The 21,672-nt window shown below is 31.7% G+C and overlaps 1 protein-coding gene and 1 long non-coding RNA gene across 3 annotated transcripts; one reads left to right on the forward strand and one right to left on the reverse strand.

Moving 5' to 3' along the window:
* Nucleotides 1–5,483: 5,483 nt before the first annotated feature.
* Nucleotides 5,484–8,089, reverse strand: LOC130987871 (uncharacterized). 2 transcript variants are annotated; one of them, XR_009089866.1, is made up of 3 exons: nucleotides 7,846–8,089; nucleotides 6,389–6,464; nucleotides 5,484–5,771 (listed from the first exon to the last, which is right to left on the reverse strand). It is a non-coding gene; the product is annotated as an uncharacterized LOC130987871 (long non-coding RNA). The 2 variants fall into 2 exon arrangements; XR_009089865.1 differs by lacking the exon at nucleotides 7,846–8,089 and having other exon boundaries at nucleotides 6,389–6,556.
* Nucleotides 8,090–19,521: 11,432 nt separating this feature from the next.
* On the forward strand, nucleotides 19,522–20,808 carry LOC130987875 (NAC domain-containing protein 83-like). The gene is made up of 3 exons (XM_057911574.1): nucleotides 19,522–19,771; nucleotides 19,856–20,088; nucleotides 20,510–20,808. Exons 1-3 carry the CDS (start codon nucleotides 19,591–19,593, stop codon nucleotides 20,675–20,677), a joined length of 582 nt encoding a protein of 193 aa, XP_057767557.1. The 5' UTR covers nucleotides 19,522–19,590; the 3' UTR covers nucleotides 20,678–20,808.
* Nucleotides 20,809–21,672: the final 864 nt, after the last annotated feature.

Genomic DNA, 21,672 nt, shown 5'->3' on the forward strand with positions numbered 1-21,672 from the left:
GACCCTCCGGACCTAACAAAATGTCTTATGAAATTTATATGTAAGCAGAGTTTCAACCCTCAAAATATTATAAGAGAAATTGAAACAATTATTTGAAACGTACCTAAATTAGATGCCTGTAGCTGGAACCAATAATTAAAAAAATAAGAAAAAAAATAAATTAAATTAAATCATTAACGTAAACTATCAAAGTTGAATAAATTATTAAATTTGACATGTAGAGCTGTCCATGACTAAAAACAAATTTCGGTAGGTAATTAGGTATAATCCTACATTTAAAAGAGATTGTCTCTAATTTTTATTTATTTTCATAGCAAAACAAACACTCAGAGAGAATTGCCTTTTCTCTAAAATCGAATTGAAAATTTAGTGAAATCTAATGGACTCATAATCATTCCAACTATAGGAAACTATTTGCCCGCATTTTTTTCTGAAATGAGTTTGCCTTCAATTACGCGTTCCCCAAGTTTAGTTACTATCACCTAGTGTTATTGCAAAGCTCATTAGATGGATCAATATTTCTAAAAAGCATGATTATGCATCCCTCTTAATTATATATATTAAATTTGATAATGTTTAGAAAAGAATTTACAATTATAAAAAGAAAAAAGAAAAAAACAAAGAGTAAAAAAATTAATGGGAAAAGAGAGAGAGAAAGCGGCTATTAAGCTAACGTATGGTATATGCTACCAAAAACGGCTATGAAGCTATAAAGCGATGATTGCATGCATATTCGGACTCCACTACATTACTACGCCCAATATATATATCTCCAACTTTGACTTATGCCTGCACCTTATTTTAATTATTTAATATATTTATACACTATACTATAAACCGCCACAATTTCCCATTTTAGGCATTGCACATGCCTCTTTGTAATACGATCATATTTAGCCCATGTTTAGTTGGATGTTTTTAAAGATTGGAAAGGGATTTAAGTAATTGAATCCATTACTTGTTGTTTGGTTTGGATAATGAGATAACCATTATCCTTATTTGAGGGTAATCCAATTATCCAATTTGTTATCCCTCAAAATAGAGGGGAAACAAAAAAAAGGGAATCGCTTACTAATGATTCTTTTCTATTGTTAAACCAAATACTCAATAAAAATGATGGTTATTATTATCATTCCACTCCTTTATTCGATTTCATTTCATTTTCATTCCTCTACTTGAACCAAACGAGCACTTAGTGTGGGTGGGTGTCTCTCTTTCTAGATATTGTATATATAGCGTTGCGGGAAAAATAGGAAAATACAAGACAACATCTTGATTTTAATTAATATAATTTAATTTGATGTTTTCGGTCACACTGACGTGTGCTGTGTGCATGAGATGAGGTCCAAATTGATTAATTAATGTTAGCGTTGGCTTCTCTAAGTTAATTCGTTCAACTACGCATAATGGGATATGACATTGACTAAATATGTCCCTTTAAACCCCCCATGCATGTGCTATACATTTGCTATACAACCACAGTTTCCATGTTAACTTATACATTCCCAAACCTAATTCTTCATCTTTAAGTTTCACAAATAAATAAACTGACATAATTAACCAGCTATTATTATTATAAATAGGGGCGCTTAGAAACAACATTTTATATCTCTAGCTCTCTCATCAAATTAATATTGTTTATCTCATATACCTAAATCATGGCAGACCATCTCTATGGGAATAATTCCTATTCTTCAAAGGCAAACCCTAGTTATAAGAGTCATGATTCCAACTCCAATAAGAAACCACAAAGCGATGCAGTTTTAGGTCATTCCATACGCCATGAAAGTGGTAGCAAAAGCTCTACTTCTAAAAATGGTGTAGCTGCTGCAGAATATGTATATAACAAAAATGAAGCTCCAGCATATCCCAAGAAGCCACAACCCGAACACGACGAAGGCCGTCGCCTCTTTGGAAGCAGCTAGCACCAAGAAGAAGTAATTAATCATCCCCATTTCTTATTCATTTCTATCATATATATGTATGTTTGGTTTGTATTTTAGCCTGCAATTCAGTATTTCTTCTTTTTCACAACTTTTTCTTTATATTATCTAGCTTCTAAATAAATGAATGAATTAATGTGATTTTTATTTCCTCTCTCTCTCCCTCTCTCATGTGTGGGGGAATTTCACAAGATGAAATACAAATGGAGAATGTAAATATTTTCGATGATTAGAAAAATGAGGCAGCTTGAATTTCTTTCAACACCGATATAAAATTTTGAGTGTATTTGAAAGGTGGCATGCATGGAAAAAAGTAAAATCCTTGTAATTACTTTTTGGTTAGCTATTTTTTTTTCCCTTTAATACGTTTGTTGCAATGATTTATAAAATCAAATTTGGCAAGGTCGATGAACTTTTTGACTCTAAAAATATATTCCATATATATTGTTGACTGGGGACGAGCCATCCTTGAAGATTATATATACAGAAAATTAAAGGGTAAATTTGGTTTAAAACCATAATAAATTTTCAAATTTTGGTTTTTCCCACAAAATTTCATTCTTGTTTCAAATTACATAATAAATTACTTTTTTTAAAATTTTTCATAGTGTGACTTTCGAGCGAATTTTTTAAATGATGTGGCGCCGGACTTTAATGATGTGGCATATTTAATTAAGGGTTAAGTACCACTTTCCCCCTCAACGTTGACACCCCTATCGCCTTTAACATCCTAACGTCAGGGTTGACGTTGTTTACTACCTCAACGTTTCAAAACTGAAGCAAAACGCTCCCACATTTTAACGGCCGCCCCAAGCGCAGCTCTAACGGGATCAAGCACAGTTAAAACGCAAGGGGCAATTAGATTGTCATGTCACATAATTTCCATGTAATTACATTGTATTGGCACGTTATTTAAATTTTTTATTGGAATCTGTCATTGTGGGAAATTCTAAAAAAAAAAAAACAATTTATTATGAATTTTGAAACTAAAATAAAAGATTGTAAGAAAAATCAAAATTTGAAAATTTATTATGATTTTATACCAAATTTACCCAAAATTGAATAAAATGGGTCGTTACTATAAATAGTTAACTTAACCGGTCGAACAGGAATTATTTATTGGTTAATGGATCCCATTTGCGATTTCGTGGGGTTTTGCAAGCAATAAATTACAAAGAAGAAATTGATGGTCCCAAGACTCCCAACTGAAGAAGACAAAACGTATTTTTATTTCATTTGATGAAATTAAGTTTCAACTTTTAAAAAATGTAATTAATTCGCATCGAATTTTATCTTTGTAAAGATAAAATTTAGACATTAATTTATATGACATTAAAACTCAAAATTGATTGAGATTTGAGAGTTTTTATAGTACGCAGTCTGAATTATCTAGTCATGGTATTAATGTTGTCATCAGACGATAATATTAGATACAATAATATTAGTATATTACTGAAATCATCACACTAGCTATTTGTATTCAGCCACCAACAAAACAATCATAACTCTTGTTGTTTTGGAGAAAAAGATTTCAGCCATTTCTTGTGAGGTTGATTCCAAAAAATAAATGATTCATTTCTTCAAATAGCTGTGCAAAAGATAAAGTATGGCTCATTTAGCTCTAAAAAGAGTTCCCAATATATATCAAATAGTTTTTGGATAAAATAATGTAATTAATTAATATATTTTTAGTACCTAATGAATTATTATATTTTCTAAATATATAATTTACATAATTATCGTTAAAATTAAATATGTAATGAGGATATACTCAAATACTCAAATTAATTATATATCAAAAATTCATTTCTTCAAATAGCTGTGCAAAAGATAAAGTATGGCTCATTTAGCTCTAAAAAGAGTTCCCATTATATATCAAATAGTTTTTTTTTGTAAATTAATGTAATTAATTAATATATTTTTATACTAGTATTTTAGTACCTAATGAATTATTATATTTTTCTAAATATATAATTTACATAAGTATCGATAAATTATCGTAAAAATAAGGATATTTTTCTAAATATTTTTCTAAGGATATAAATATATTTTTTTTATAGTATTTTAGTACCTAATGAGTTCCCATTATATTTTTTGGATAAGGAGTAATAGGCCACCTATATTTTAAAATTAGTATAGATTATCAACCACACAAATTATCATTAGCTAAAGCCCAATACTTCAGCCTAATTATTAATTACTTTCAACCCAACCAGTATTTCATGATTCTTTAAGTCCAAGTTATTCTTTAAGCCCAAAACTCTGAGCCCACAGAGAATCCATGCATCAACATGTACCTCCAGCCCTATCATTGATTTTGTTCTTAACCCTAACCTAGTTTTTTTATATATATAAATACAAGATATATATATACCCCATATAAGGAGTGGTTCAATTGAGAAGCTCAAATGTGTTGAGAAGTTGATAAGCAATCTAATAGATGAACATGTTAGTACATTTTGATGAACATGGTAATTAGACCCTAGATCAATAAATTCTTTGAACATACCAAATATAACTGACGAACATATGAATCTATTTAATTTGTTAAAAAATACGTCACCGCCAAGGATCGAACCCCAGATCATACTCGTGTTCATAAAAACTAATTGACATGTTCATCTATTAGATTGCTTCTCAACTTCTCAACACATTTGAGCTTCTCAATAAAATCTAACCCTATATATATATATATATATATATATATATATATATATATATAGGAAGAGGTTCTAATAAAAACCTCTGTTAAAATGAGAACTAGGAACCTAATCTTGACCTTTTAAATATTAGATCTAATGGTTAGGATTTAGTCAACAAAAGAAACTGTGCATCTATTATATTTTACTGTGCACTTAAAAAATATGCAATTTATGCAATTGAAACCAACAATGCAAAATACTCAAGCAAATCGAAAATGTGCATCTATGCAATTGAAACTGTGCATCTATGCAATCGAAATTGTGCATTTGTAGTTTAATCTCAGCCCTCTATTTTATTTAAATCAATGGCTTTAAATTGGTTCCTAGTTTTCATCTTAAGAGGGGTTTTTATATTAACCCTACCCTATATATATATATATATATCACATGACGAAATTGAATTACATCACAATGAATTAATCAAACTAGTACAAATTAGATCATAATCCATACGACATTGATGGGACGTGAACTAATAACCTCTTGCAACTTTATAATGAATTTTTGTGACTCAATTTTACTGCTTGAGCTACACTTCTAATAAGTGTAAGACAACAATTATATTGAGTAATTTTTTTTTTTTTTTTTGAAATTAACCTAAGACAGCCTTATTGATGGACTGGGTATTCTTGAGACCAAATTTTTTTTAAGTTCGAATTCCATCAATATCTCTATATAACCTATAGGTCTGAGAGTTTGTCGTGTCTAATTTTCTAGGTGAAGGTAAGGGTTATGTTCCCATAAAATAATAATAAAAAGATTTTGTTAAAAAATGTAATAGTGTATGTCACACCCCAATTCTTGAATGAATAAATATGATCGAGGTGTGAATAATTCATAGAAATAAACAAGGAAAAAATCTTGTTAAAAGCCGAAATATGATAGAAAGTCGGGCTATGCCCCTTTGGATCACAAGTTTTGTTTCATGCTTCTGACAACCGACATTCATTAGCATAAATTTAGTAGTGAAGAGTCTAAGCTCGGTCAGGTATATCATTTGAAATTTAACATGAAGATCTTAAGTTGGGAAAACAAAAGACCGATATGAGTAATTGCTACAGCGGAAGTCTATCATAGGAATTTAACTCTAGCCTCAGCTCCGTCCCGTCAGCACCGGCCAGCCAACCTGAAAACATTTGAAAGTATTTTTGGGCTAAGTACTAATGTACTCAGTGGGCATGCATTTTCATAAACATTTCATATTTTCGTAAAGAGCAGTTTATCCAATCATACTTGACATAACTTAGAAGGTTTTAAAGTGAAATAACTTCTAAGCATGTTAAAACGTTTCTTTCATTTGTGCGCACATGTCACACTCCCTTTCTGTTACTCGCTGTGATCCCGGACCTCTTGCCACCGACGGATCTCTGTCTCCCGCTGACTTGAACTGAGGGCGTAACCCAGCCAAGTATAATAAACCTCGGAAATTAATCCAGACGGGCCTATCATTACTATGCTCCGGAACACATCCCGTCGAGCACCCTTATAACGCCTCTGGTTAGAGCCCGATGGAGATCAACCCACCGAGTCAACTAACAAGTGTACACAATTCTCAAACAACGTATTAGGTCATAAGAGAACCTCAATTGATTAACTGCGCGAGCCTTAAACAGAGCAGAGTGCACATAAACATTTTATTGGATAAACAGTTTGCATTTTATTGAATAAATAATTTGCATTTCATTGAAACATTTAGAGCTTAATAACTCAATCATACTTTATACATTTGGAAAGTAGGCCCACCTGTATAGGCAAAGCCTGTCGTTTAACCTTATCTCTGAATCGGAATAGCAGTGCTAATCCTCCTGATGCTTAAAGCCTACAAGAAATCTATTCTTAATAGGTCTCCTTGAATCTAATCTTAAGTCATGGTGAAGTGCTTAACATTCTATGATTCACTTAGCCGGGTTTTCAAAATTTAATGAATAAATAATTGAAAACAAATCTCTTGAGTTAAGAACACCAACAATATTCTTACTCATCTTTTCTTTAATAATTGGAATTATAAATAAAACCAATTAAGTCATGAATACTTTTTGCAAAATAAAATGCAATTTCATGTCATGCTTAGCATATAATAAGTAATAACTTAAAATATGCACATAATAATAATATGATATTATTATGCAATTTAAAATAATTAATCAAACTTAAGAAGTCTAATTAATTAAAATAGTGCAGTCCATTAAAAGAGGAAGCTGCACAGCCCAATTGAATAACTTAAGGGCCCAAGGAATTAAATAAAACATTGGCCCAACTGAACTTTAAAATAAAAGAAAAATCGGCCCAACACTCAAAGCCCAACAGCCCAACCCTCAAGCCCTAGCCCAACAGCCCAACACCCATCTCCTTCCCCGAATCCCCCCTATCAGTCACGCCTCCCCTCTTTTCCTCATCAGTCGGATCTCTCCCTCCGTATCAGTCACGTACTCTTCAGTCACACGCACGCACACCCACATCAGTCTCTCAACTGCTCGTCCCTCTCCCTCTCGACTGATTCTCTCCCTTCTCCCTCATCCTCACTCAGCCAATTCCCGCCGCCGCAGCTCCCTCCGGCGAGGCAGCCGTCGACCGGCCTCCTTCCTTGGCAACGACGATAGGTACCGCCGCCGCCTCCCTCCGTTCTCACTCTCAACACTCGACTGTTCCTCTCGCCTCTCTACTCTGCTCTTCCTCCGTCCGTGGCCTAGCGCCAGCGGCAGGGCCGCCGCGCCCCGGCCTCCCTCTGCTAATCCCAGCCCAGACCAGTCACCCATCCCCCTACTCTCTGCTCACTCCGGCCGACAGCAGCAGAAGAACCGCCGCCGCCTCCCTCGGTTCTCTCAACCCTCCCCTCTCTCTGCATACACCGGCGACAGACGACGGGGTCGCCGCCGATGGTAACAACCAGTCGCACCACCATCAACCCTTATCCCCCCCTGACTCGACTCAACACAGCAAGATCGAAGGCAGGGAAACAAAATCAAAGCTTCAAAATTAAATCTTTTCTCTTTCTTCTTTTCTTTGAAAACAGAAATCCATGTACAAATGAATTGTTCGAAAACCTTGGTTTAATGATACATGAGTATGAGTGATGTATATACGTATATATGTGCATGAATGTCATTCTAATTGAAATGCTTGAATGTGTTGCTGTGTACAAACGAAGTGTTCGACTTAAGCTGTAAAAGCTAATGAGATGAAGGGGTTCAGGAGGGAACCTTTATGACTTGTGAATTTCTCAAATCTGAAATGGAGGAAATATCTGAATATCCAGGTTGCTGGAATCAAGCTATGGCAGCTGCGCACTTCAGGGATGAAGAAGAGTTTTGTGGGAAGCTTAGAGTTTCAAGCAAATTTCCAAATGGTTCGGCTGTTGTAAATGAAGATTGGCAGAAAGTGGGGATGTGATTGCCTTCACTAGAGTATGGCTAAAAGTTGAGTTAGTAGCATAGTGTAGGGTGGCTGATGGGATGTATGCTTTTAGTTAACTTTTGGGGCTGATTGGACAAGTAAAATTCCTAAGGATAAAATTGTCAAAACTGTAGAAATTCTTCAGGGTTGGCTAACTAATAACTCGTGAAAATTATTGAATGCTAAATTAAATAAATATGCAATGCATATAAATTTAATAACTAAATTTACAAATACTTTTGTAAATCACTTTTGTTGGAATTAAAATAAATCCATTTTCTTTATCCGGCGTGAATTATCTTAAATCTAAGTTCAAAATCATTCTAAACTTAGCTCGGGGAAACGGGGTATTACAGTGTAACTTGAAGTGTGATTTGATTATTTAAAAGTAAATTTCATTCGAATTCAACATTTTATTACTCATTTATCAGTTTTGATATCAAAACCAATTATGGAATGACAAATCCGTACACATAAAAATTCTTATGCATACCAACGACCGTACGAATTCTAATAGTTTTTTTTTTATATATATAAAAGAAATTCTAATAGTTAGTACTTTACTAGTTTTTCATATATATAATCCTGTTTTTGAATTGATATGGATTTCATTTCATTTCCACTTAATTTTCTTCTCGCCAACTAATCACCTCCTAAAGTTTCATCATTAATTGTGCAATTGAATTCCTCTATATCATAAAGGTGTCCCATTTTAACCAAAACAATTTAGAATTATTAATTTTTGTGTTTCAAGAATTTATAAGTATATACAGTTATAAGGTCGTGTCTCAAATCGTATACGATGTATAAATAATTTGCAATCTTATTATTAATTACCTACGTTGTATATACAGTTATAAGAATTGTATATACTCACACATGGCTAATATCTATATTTGTGTGAATATTTCAGTCGAATTGAATGAAGAGAATATTTTTATTTATGAGGAAATTGAGATTTATGGCCTACTTATTCACACACAGGCCATAGCTAATTCGAAATGAGCTAATAACACTAGAAAATTAATCAAATTTGTTACACTCTAGCTCCTAGGGTGACTCGAGCCCCCGACCTATTGATTGGAGGAGAAGCGTCTTACCAACAGACTGCACTTCATCGTCACACACTAAAAAATTAATATACACAGTCAAAATATTGGTATGCATGTGGTTGGCTAACGGTGTTAACGTCCGTTAAGTAGCAGAGGGGGGAGGGTATTTGGTGCGATTTTGCCACGTTGAGGTAGTAAACAGCACTTACCCTGACTATAGGGTCCTGTACGCGATAGGGACGCCATCGATAGGGGGAAATTTGGTACTTGACCCAAAAAAAATTTATTACTAAGTCATCACGATAGGGTCCTCACATATAGTATTATGTGAGGAAAACTTAATTTTCTCATATTAGAGTCTCATGCTTATACGAGGAAAAAATTCCTCACAAATAGTCTTGTTTTTCATTACAAAAACCCTTAATTATAAGGAAAAAAATTCCTTGCAAGTAGTTATATTTTTCATCACAAAAAACACTAATTATAAAACATATACCACTGATTTTAAAACTTATACCTATTTGAAATTTTGTAACAAATACTCAATATATATATATATATATATATGAGCGCGCTCCAGTGAGACCCCCTATTTTTCGTGTAACATAATGACAATGAATAAGACATATAATAATGAACACGATGTATATTTAACGAACAAAATGTATATACTAATGAAAAATAAAATTTAAAAAATTGATAATGAATAAGACATATATACTGATGAATAAGACAATATATACTGATGAATAAGACAGTATATACTTATGAACAATACAGTATATACTGATGAATAACAAAATTTAAAATATTATGCTCCCTCCAGGATTCGAACCCTGCGAAAAAAAATCTCCCTCCAGATACAATATCAGCCATAAGATTGATAAAATAAACGCACCAGATCGTGCCTCATGTTACACGAAAATTAGGGGGTCTCATTGGAGCGGCCCTATATATATATATACACACACACACACACACACACACACACACACACACACACAGAGGGAAGGGCTACTGTGAAAACACTTCTTAAAATAAAAATAAAAACATTTTTCAATGTACGAATTTTATGTAGAACATGTATGAATTCATCCAACAGGGTTACGAATTGTGAAAAATAAATTTTTGCTACCTTTGGGATTCGAACTCAAGACCACGAATTCATCTAACATGGTTATGAATCAACCGTAGATCTTAATGATCTAAAGCCTGAAAATTGTTTATATTTTATATTTTAAAAAGTATTTTTATTTTAGCCATCTCCTCTATATACATATCAGTAATATATATGGGGAAGAGTTCAATGGAGAACACTTAATATTCAAAGAACAGAGAACATTGAACATGTCAGTAATTCTCGTTGAACGTTAAACGTTCGTACAAATAATTTTATTTAACGTTGAACGGATTTATATCAGGGTTCGAACCGCATTAACCCCAGACGTTCAATAAAATTATTTATACGAACGTTTAACGGGAATTATTGACATGTTCAATGTTATCTGTTCTTTAAATATTTGGTGTTCTCTACTGAACTTAACCCTATATGTATGTATATATATTTCCAACCTTTGCATAATAGTAAACCTTTATTAATGGCATATAGTAATTTGACAAGACCTATATAATAACAAATTATACAATGTGTTTGTCTTTGAAAGCGAAAGAGTTGAAAGAAATTTTTGAACATTATTTGACAATGCATGTGTTTGTTGGAGCATTTGGAGAGCTAGAAATGATGCTATCTTCAAGGGAAGCTCACTGGATGTGGACAAAATTATTGAAGGAATCAAAATCCGATCATGGAAGTGGCTTCGATCTTTTTTCTTCTCTTCGTTTTTTTACTCGGTTCACGATTGGTGCTCTAACCCTTTTGCTTGTTTGCCATCTTAATTCGGGTGAACCTTTGTAAAGTCTTTGATGTAAGGGTTCGAGTACCCCTTGTACTCGCTTTTAATATTTTTTTGACTTAAAAAAAAAACTACAATAACAAACCTTTATTAATATTGACACTTCATTAATTAAAAGTCATAATAGGCGTTGGATGTTGCCTTGTCATTTCCTTTAATTTGTTCCCCAATAAATATGGTCTTAAATGTGGAGATATAGAAAGAGGCATAATTAATATGGTAATGTTTTAAGGAACGGAATAGTCTTGTATGAATACGTAATTATCGACATTTGAGTGTGCCTGGGAGATTCATGCTCAAGATTTGAGATGAGTTCGAGTTCTACGTCGCGCGGTATTTAAATTTTTTTATTTACTTATATAATATATCAAAAAATATTATTGACATTTGGGCTAAATTTATATAAATACCACCACTAATTCATATTATGTCATCCGATTGATTATACATGGAGCATTTGGACATCCTCTTAATTTAAAAATTCAATGCTTATATACATGCATGATGTTAATTCCATCATAAATCAATGAATAGGTTTGAATAGACCGAAAAAGAGAGTTAGGACTTAATTTTTTTTTTTTAGAATTACAAAAAGGCATCTAATATATAATCAAATCAACAACTCGCACGTAGGCGAGACTTCTCTACACCACATAAAGGTGGGAAAACAATCGCACGCAGACGGAACACTACCCACACAAAGGTGAGAAAATTATCCGTACGCAGGCGGGTTGAACCCAAAACCTCTCACAAAGGAAAGTCTTTGGTTGCCTCACCTTTTGCCACTTGAGTTAGGCCTCATCGACAATTAGGCTGTAAATTTGAGTCTGAAAAAAAAAAATTGGATAATTTACCTATACTCAAAATAGTGCGAGCTCGATAGAATTAGTCTGATTAACGAAATTTTTTCTCGTTATTAACTTATAATTTCGATAATAAAGCTTGTGGAATGTGTTTGGATTTTCTATTCAGAAGTATCATTTCACTTATATGTGTTATTACTCATATTTAATGGAAACTTTTTGACGTAAAAATTAAAGAAATATATATATTCATTTAGAAAAAACATGTCACCGATTCTTTTTTTTTTTAATACTTATTTTTTATTATGCAAGTTGAGGTTATAAAGACATTAATCATTTTTTGTATCTAATACGAGATCAAATGTCTTGATTAAAAAGTACAATTTATTTTTATTACAAAAATATGTTTATTACGGAAATTTATACATGTTATTGTATTTTTACTTTTTGATAATCTTTCTTGCGCTAACATAGGCTAGCCTGAAAACTGAAAAAATATAGGGTTATGATCGAAATTTTGATCTTAAAAAAATAAATCAGCTCGAATAAAAAATAGTCCGAAGCCAATAAAATTGACACTAAACTGAAAAAAATTGCGTGATTAATTGGCATTCCTATACTTATCACTAATTTAAAAAAAAAAACTATATTTATGTAGGAGTTGAATTCTGTCTATGAAATAGCCGCTTCAAATGGTGAACTGAAAAAGAAAAGAAAAAGAATTAATACTTTCAAGAATGGAGGTTTATCCTCGCATCTAAGGGTGCCTCCAACTACGACCAACTTCCAAATTGCCACATCACTGCCACATTAGCTTTAGAAACTCACCTGCTTTTTTCTCTCACATCTCCTTCAACAATAAATCAGTTTCTTACTTTTCCATAGTCCCACCATAATACATATACTCCCTCTATATATATATATATATATATATATATATATATATATATATATATATATATATATATATATAGGGAGATGTTCAAATAAGAACCACTAATAAAATAAGAACGGAGAACCATTTTAAGCCATTCGATCATCAAGATCTACGGTGGATGCATCATCTTGGTGGATGGATGCAGGTGCTGGGTTCGAATCCTGAAGGGAGCAAAAAAATTATTTTTTTCGGATGCATTAAATTTAATAGCGGATGCATTAATTTGTATAGCAGATGCAGTAATTTTATTGGTTCTTATGTTCTCACGATAATTGTGGTTCTCACTATAACCGCACCCTATATATATATATATATATATATATATATATATGTTTTCCAATTAATTTTATTTGTATTATTATTTATATATTTTAATTTTATTTTTAATTTAAAATTCTATATTTTAATTATCTAATAAAATAAATTAACTTTAAAAGTATAAATAATAATTAAAATTAATTTAATTGAAAATACATAAACTGCATTCATTTTGGTAAAGCATAAATGAACGGCGAACGTTTGTTTGGTGAATTATCGGTGAATTATCGGTGAATTACCTAGAGTTTGATCAGAAAAACGAGAGAAGATTGTAGGATTGCTGAGTGCACGAGAAAAAGCTGATGTGGTATTGAGAGTAAAGATAGCGTAAGTTTACAAGGCATATGTTGGTAGCTATTTATAGATTACACGTAAAGGGTAAAATGGTAACTTCATTGCCGGAGCATGCGCCTTGCGTGGTCAGGGGCATAATAGTAAAATTGCCCTCAAGCGGGAGATTTTCCTGCTCTTCTGGTGGTTCCTCTGGCGAAGATCGTTACTCTGGCGAGAGTGACTTCTCTGGTGTAGGCCGTTCCTCTGGTAAGGCCCAGCCTTCTGACTTCTCTGCGAGAGCCCGTTTCTCTGATGAAGCTCGCTCCTCTGTCAAGCCCGTTCCTCTGGCTGAGATGATTTCTCTACTCTGCACATATTACTCCTCATCATATTTTACAATATTAAAGCACAAAATAAATAAAACACATCCAATACAAAATAAAACCAAAAGGAGTTTGCCGAAAAGAATAAAATGAAGCAAAAAAAACAAAGGATTAAACAAATGAAAAGGAAAAAACAATTAAATAGTGAAAAGCTACTATCATTTAATTAGCCGCGTGTGCCAGTGTGCAGCTGGGTGCAAATTTGCACCTGGTTTCCTCGATTTTGGTGTTGAAACTGGTTCCCGTTATCTCCAATGATAGTTTCAAGTTTAAGACACCTTAATAAATCTTTAGGTAGCATGCTTACATATAAAATCTTTAGGTCAAAATGTAGCTAACTTTTTCTTTTTTGAAGCCTATAAATTAAATGTTGCTAACTCTTTGATTAAGGCGAAGGGGTGACAATTATGAATTGAAGCTCTAATTTTTGCATATGATTGTGTTTCCTTATTTCGTCTACGTAGGTTCCTAGCTTGAATGATCATGTAGAAAGAAAATTAGGTAATTATTAGAAGTGATAGATTTATTGATAGATTTATCCTTAATTTAATGATTGATGTTGTCGGTGACTGAGGTCCAAATTAATGTTAGCGTTGATTTCTCCAAGTTAATTCCTTCAACTACGCATAATGGGAATGGCAAACATATTTAATCGGCATCTTGCTTTTATTTCGCTTTTTTATTTGAGATCAAAAAGCACTTTAATTTCCGTTATAAGCCGTTTCTTGATTACTCAACTCTCATAAATCAATCATCATAGCCCTTTAAACCCCCTAGCTACACATTTGCTATACAACCACAGTTTCCATGTTAACTTATACATTCGCAAAAGTAATTCTTCATCTTTAAGTTTCACAAATATATTACTGGCTAGTATTTATTTTTTGGGTAAATATCATGAAAACCCTTTAACTATACTCACTTTATCAACAATACCCTGAAACTTTCGAAATATTCTCTAAACCCTCAAACTATCAGGTTTTTATCAAATATATCATGCATTTATTTTTCGGTTACCAAAAACGTGATGTGGCTCGCCGGATGCCACAATGTAATTTATATTCTATTTTTTTAAAATGATATGGAAAAAACGACTTCGTTTCGTACCAATTTTTTAAAGTTTATCCCTAATTCTAGGTTATTAGCGTGAATTTCAAACACAATAGGAGTGAATTTTAAATTTCATAGTGGATTTTTTTAAAATGATATGGTACGAAACGACGTCGTTTTTGCCATTACATTTAAAAAAGTAGAATATAAATTACATTGTGGCATCCGGCGAGCCCCATCACGTTTTTTGTGACCGGAAAATAAATGCGGGATATATTTGATAAAAACCTGATAGTTTGAGGGTTTAGAGAACATTTTGAAAATTTCAGGTTATTTTTGATAAAGCGGGTATACTTCAGGGGTTTTTATGATATTTACCCTTATTTTTTTAGAATAAATAAATAATAAACTGACCTAGCCAGATTGCTATTATAAATAGGGGCGCTTAGAAACGGCATTTTAATTATATCTCTAGCTTTCTCATCAAATACTATTAATTGTTTATATATCTAGCCTAATTGATCATATACCTAAATCATGGCAGACCATCTCTATGGGAATACTTCAAACCCTAGTTATAAGAGTCATGATTCCAACTCCAATAAGAAACCGCAAAGCGATGCAGTTTTAGGTCATTCCATACGCCATGAAAGTAGCAAAAGCTCTACTTCTAAAAATGGTGTAGCTGCTGCAGAATATGTATATAACAAAAGTGAAGCTCCAGCATATCCCAAGAAGCCACAACCCCAACACGATGAAGGCCGTCGCCTCTTTGGAAGCAGCTAGCACCAAGAAGAAGTAATCATCTGCAATTCAGTATTTCTTCTTTTTCACAACTTTTTCTTTATATTATCTAGCTAGCTTCTAAATAAATGAATAAATTAATGTGATTTTTATTTCCTCTCCCTCTCTGATCGATGTGTGGGGGAATTTCACAAGATGAAATACAAATGGAGAATGTAAATTTTCGATGATTAGAAAAATGAGGCAGCTTGAATTTCTTTCAACACCGATATAAAATTTTGAGTGTATTTGAAAGGTGGCATGCATGGAAAAAAGTAAAATCCTTGTCATTACTTTTTGGTTAGCTATTTTTTTTTTCCTTTAATACGTTTGTGGCAATGATTTATAAAATCAAATTTGGCAAAGTCGATGAACTTTTTGACTCTAAAAATATATTCCATATATATTGTTGACTGGGGACGAGCCATCCTTAAAGATTATATATATAGAAAATTACTCCCTCCATTTTTTTTTATAAGTGTCTCATTTAGCTCATTTTTTTTTCTCAATAAGTGTCCCATTTTAAAATTTTAAAGTATATTTATGACATTTTTCCTATTTTATCTTTATTTAATACTTGTATGAATGTAATAATTAGTTGTATACTTGTATATATGCATTTATTATGACAATTACTAAGGTTACAAATGTAAAATATCTTATTTTATTGGTATGCGTATTTTGACGGCTGGGGACGCTTGCAATTTTTTGGTAACTTTTTTATTTTTATTAAAAAATAAATTAAAAATAAAAAATGCAAAAAAAATTAAAAAAATAAGTACAATATAGAGAATATAATAAAATAACTAAATCCTATTTTTATTTAAAAAAATAAATTACAAAGAAGAAATTGATGGTCCCAACTGAAGAAAACAAAACGTATTTTTATTTCATTTGATGAAATTAAGTTTCAACTTTTAAAAATTGTAATTTGAATCAAATTTTATCTTTATAAAGATAAAATTCAGACATTAATTTATATGACAATAAAACTCAAAATTGATTGAGAGTTTTTATAGTACGCGTCTGAATTATCTACTCATGATATCAATAGGTTGGGGGTTTCAGTCTGTTGGTAAGACGCTTCCCCTCCAACCAATAGGTCGGGGGTTCGAGTCACCCTAGGAGCTAGAGTGTGAGTGAGTTTTTTCCTTTCTTTGGTTGTAACAAATTTTTTTAAAAAATAGTACGCGTCTGAATTATCTACTCATGATATCAATGTTGTCATCAGACGATAATATTAATTAGATACAAATGATAATATCACTATAAATAATCCTTAATTAGATCCCAAAATTATTAATTTATAAAAGATAAAGTATGGTTCATTTAGCTCTAAAAAGAGTTCCAATTATATAGTATCAAATAGTTTTTGGATAAAATAATGTAATTAGTTAATTAATATATTTTTATAGTATTTTAGTACCTAATGAATTATTATATTTTTCTAAATATATAATTTACATAATTTTCGTTAAACCAAATATGTACTAGAGAAGTAGAGATATAATATATCTTTTAATATTAGTATAGATTATCAACCACATAAATTGTCATTCTAAAGCCCAATATTTCAGCCCAATTATTGATTACTTTCAACCAAACCAGTATTCCATGATTCTTTAAGTCCAAATAAGTTAAGTCCAAGTTATTCTTTAAGCTCAAAACTCTGAGCCCACAGAGAATCCATGCATCAACATGTACCTCCAGCCCTATCATTGATTTGTTCCTAACCTAGTTCTTTTTTTTTTTTTAATACAAGATATATATCACATGATGAAATTGAATTACATCACAATGAATTAATCAAACTAGTACAAATTAGATCATAATCCATATATACAACATTGATGAGATGTGAGTGTGAGTGTGAGTGTGAGTGTGAGTGTGAGTGTGTGAGTGTGATTAGTTAGACGCTTCTCCTCTAACCAATAGGCCAGGGCTCGAGTCATCTAGAAAGCTAGAGTGTGAGTGTGTTTTTCCTTTCTTTGAGTGTAATAATTTTTATTTTTTTAAAAAAACCTCTTCCAAGAGAGGGACTTTGTGACTCAATTTTACTGCTTGAGCTAGGCTTCTGATATGTGTACTTCTGATATGTGTAAGACAACAATTATATTGATTAGAATTTTTTTTGAAGTTACCCTAGGACAGCCTTATTGATGGAGTGGGTATTCTTGAGACCAACATAATTTTAAGTTCGAATTCCATCAATATCTCTATAACCTATAGGTCTGAGTTTGTCATATCTAATTTTGAATTTTCTAGGTGAAGGTAAGGGTTATGTTCCCATATAAAATAGTAATAAAAAGATTTTGTTAAAAAATGCAATAGTGTAACTTGAAGTGTGATTTGATTATTTAAAAGTAAATTTCATTCGAATTCAACATTTTATTACTCAATTCGTGTCTCAAATCGTATTGTATAAATAATTTGCAATCTTATCATTAATTAGCTACGTTGTATATACAGTTATAAGAATTGTATATATTCACACATAGCTTATTTGTGTGAATATTTCAGTCGAATTGAATGAAGAGAATAATTTTATTTATGAGAAAATTGGGATTTATGGCCTGCCATAGCTAATTCGAAATGAGCTAATAACACACTAGAAAATTAATATACATGGCTAAATCATAGCCAAGCAGTCAAAATATTGGCATGCATGTGGTTGGCTCTGCTTTTATTTTTCTGAGCTGACTTTATGACTTTAGCAGCATTTGCAAAAATGAAATCTTGGATAAAAGCAACTTCTTCTCCATGAAGCAAACAATATATTCAACCCTATTTCAAGTCAAATTCCCTTCATGTATAATTATATTTGTTCATAGATTTACTTTTCCAAAAAGCCCTAAACTTTTTCATTCTCTGTCTTTTGCTTTCCTCCCTAAACCAGTTTGAGCATAGTCACAAATTACACTCATGAACACAGTTTGATTCAACAAATACATAAATATCAGATTAATTTGGATATATATACATATATAACGATATTAGAAAAAAAGTTTACACATATACATTGGGATGCTGTGGCGGATCGGGGGGCTGAAGCCCCCACCAAAATATTGAGTTTCTTTAACTATTATTTTTAGTTTAATATATATATATATATAAACGAAATACAAGTGAGAATATAATATATTATATATTTTAATAATCGTAGTACCACGTTAATTGCTTAATATTTTACAGTGACTTGTTATTAGTTTGCTAAATTTGTGTTATTTTTGTCACATTTCACTTTCTTAGTTAGTTTTCAAGGTGAAATTTGAGTCAATTAATCCCCAAGTTATAGTAAAGTTATGAACTATATATATATATATATATATATATATTCATAATGGATTTTTTTTTTTAATAAAAATGCATAGAGATATATGTTTTCAATGTACGTACTTGTTGAATTAATGGAATGCATTCGAGCAACTATTTATTATTGTAAGTGATTAAATTATAATCCCAAGTCCCTTGAAATTTTACTTATATAGTCAATAGAAAAATGAAATGTACGGAATGCTAAAAAAATTTGACTCTGAGGCTCCCCCGAACCCCCGAGTAAATTCTTGTCATACTGGGATGAATTAAAATACTCCATATCCTACCAAAACTGAATTGAATTATATGTATAATTATCGAATAGGAGAAGGTGTTGGAGCATTGGACTTTAGATGTCAGAAATCCACACTTAGTTAAAGTGGTTGATAAGATAGCCATCCTCACATCACATGTAATTAAAATAATAAAACACAGTATAGTCTACACAAATAAAACCAGAAAGGTGTTGAATTGTTGAAAATCAATACTTCTTTTTGTAAAAAAGTTTATTCATCCTCTTATGTTCAATTATTATTTTATAGTCACGCTCAATCTCTTAAGTTGCTTAACGAAAAAGAAACTAAAACAAAAGCTAATTAATTTATGTAACTTTCCATCTCTATAAAGACCTCCACTGCACTGGAGTATATCCTCCATGCAAACACACACCTACAAAAATATATATATATAGATTCTCTCTCTCTCTCTCTCATAGTCATATATATATGGAGAAGGTGAATTTTGTTAGAGATGGAGGGAGAAAATTGCCTCCTGGATTTAGGTTTGAGCCGACGGAAGAAGAAATCGTGTTCCAATATTTGTCGCGTAAAACATTCTCACATCCTCTCCCAGCTCTTGTCATTCCAGAAATGGACGTTTTCAGCTTGGATCCATGGCAGCTTGCAGGTAAATTATTTTTTGATAAATGTTGTATATGTAGGGTTTTATAATTTATTTCCAATTAATTTAATTATTTTTGTTAAATTAAAGGTGATTCTTCGGAGGATATGTATTTCTTCAGTAATAGTATGGGAGATGAGAGTGAGAGAGAGAGAGCGACGGCTTCTGGTTTTTGGAAGGCGAATGCTGCGCCCAAACAGATTCATAATTCTTGGAAGAGAATGCGTATAGTTGGGATCAGAAAATCCTTCGTCTTCTACATGAGATCCGGCGTTTCAACTCATTGGATCATGCATCAATACTGCATTGCCCTTTCCCAACAGGTTAAGCCTTAATTGCCTATAAATTAATACACCAATTATACTCAAATTTGAGTTTATAATCAAATCTATTTTTTTTCCAAATTTGACATGATTGTCTGAATTCTGAACGTACCGTTGCAAAGCTCTTGACGTTGTTTTTCAATGATATATATATTAATTGTTGGGTTTAGGTCACTTTTGGTGATTAAAATCCATAACATAAGTATCATTGGAAAGATATGAAAAGTTTTTCGACGATACTGTCATATTATCCATCAGAATTCAGACAACCAAATTCTTGACTAACGAATTTTTCGAGTCAGACCAAATTTCAAAAAATTAAAAAATTTCAAGAAAAATCAAAATTTGGGTATATATATAACATGTTGTATTACTATTTATTTTAATTTAATTGTGGAACTGGTGTTTTTTGTTTTGTCAGAATAATTGTTTGGTTCGAATTGGAGATTGGAGCTTGTGCCGTATATTTATGAGGAAAGGAGGCACGACGACGCAAGTTGATGAGGATGCACATTCTTTTTCTGCTTCATCGTCTTCTTCTCCCAATTATGATTCTACTATTTTCAATGATGTCTCTTCTTCTACATAATTAATTTTGTAATTATATGTATTATTCCCCCAAATTAAGTCGATGAATACGATTTAATTTGTATTGTGCTAGCTGCAACTTTAGACAAATCAAAAAAGCACGAGCTGGGGGAAAAAGGTGATTTCATTTTAGCTGTGTTTAAAGCTAGCTTAATTTGCATTGGCTGCCACTAGTCGTCTAATTTATATACCAAATCTCAGCGGTCAAAATAATTTTAATATAATTGTCATTAATTAATTTTTCAGCGTCTTATCAAACAGTAATTTATAATCTTCAGTCAAGTTTTAATTAAAACTTGTTGTTTACACACAACTTTTCATTGAAAATTAATTAGAGTGAATGTATCATGCATCTAAATACACATAAGTTTGTATCTAATTATGATTGCATTGTCCAAATTAACGATAATATAACAATTGTACATAAAACTGCTGAAAATGACGTGTACTTATTATATGGAATATTTTTCTTTAAATTATGGAAACCCGTCAAAGAAAACATATATGATTTCTCGGAAAAATATATTAATGATTGTTTTTATTATTATTTATGGACACCCGCTTCACTTGTAAATTCACGTTTATCATGACATACAAACCACACAAATTAAATAGATAAAAAATGCCCCTTTAGCCTTAAAAAATCCACTTTCCGATCCAAATTAATAAATGAATTTTTACTTATATTGTAAATTTAACATAGATTTTTAAATAGTAGTATAATAATAATAATATCACCACTTTTTAATTTATGCTAAAATTAGCAATTTTTCCCATTCACCTAAAGGTTCATGTGGCATGTCTCACTGAACTCAAACGTTGCCAAATTGTGATAATACAGTCTCATACATATTTTTGACTTAGTATTATAATAGACATGTTAATTTTTTTTGTAATAAATTGAAATATGTTGGCAACTTGGCGTTATTACAACTTTTCAAATACGGTGATAAAATTGCGAAATTTTAGTAAAGTTAAATGAAAATTGACATACCC

Source organism: Salvia miltiorrhiza, chromosome 6, assembly GCF_028751815.1.
Source record: "Salvia miltiorrhiza cultivar Shanhuang (shh) chromosome 6, IMPLAD_Smil_shh, whole genome shotgun sequence".
Lineage (NCBI taxonomy): Eukaryota > Viridiplantae > Streptophyta > Magnoliopsida > Lamiales > Lamiaceae > Salvia > Salvia miltiorrhiza.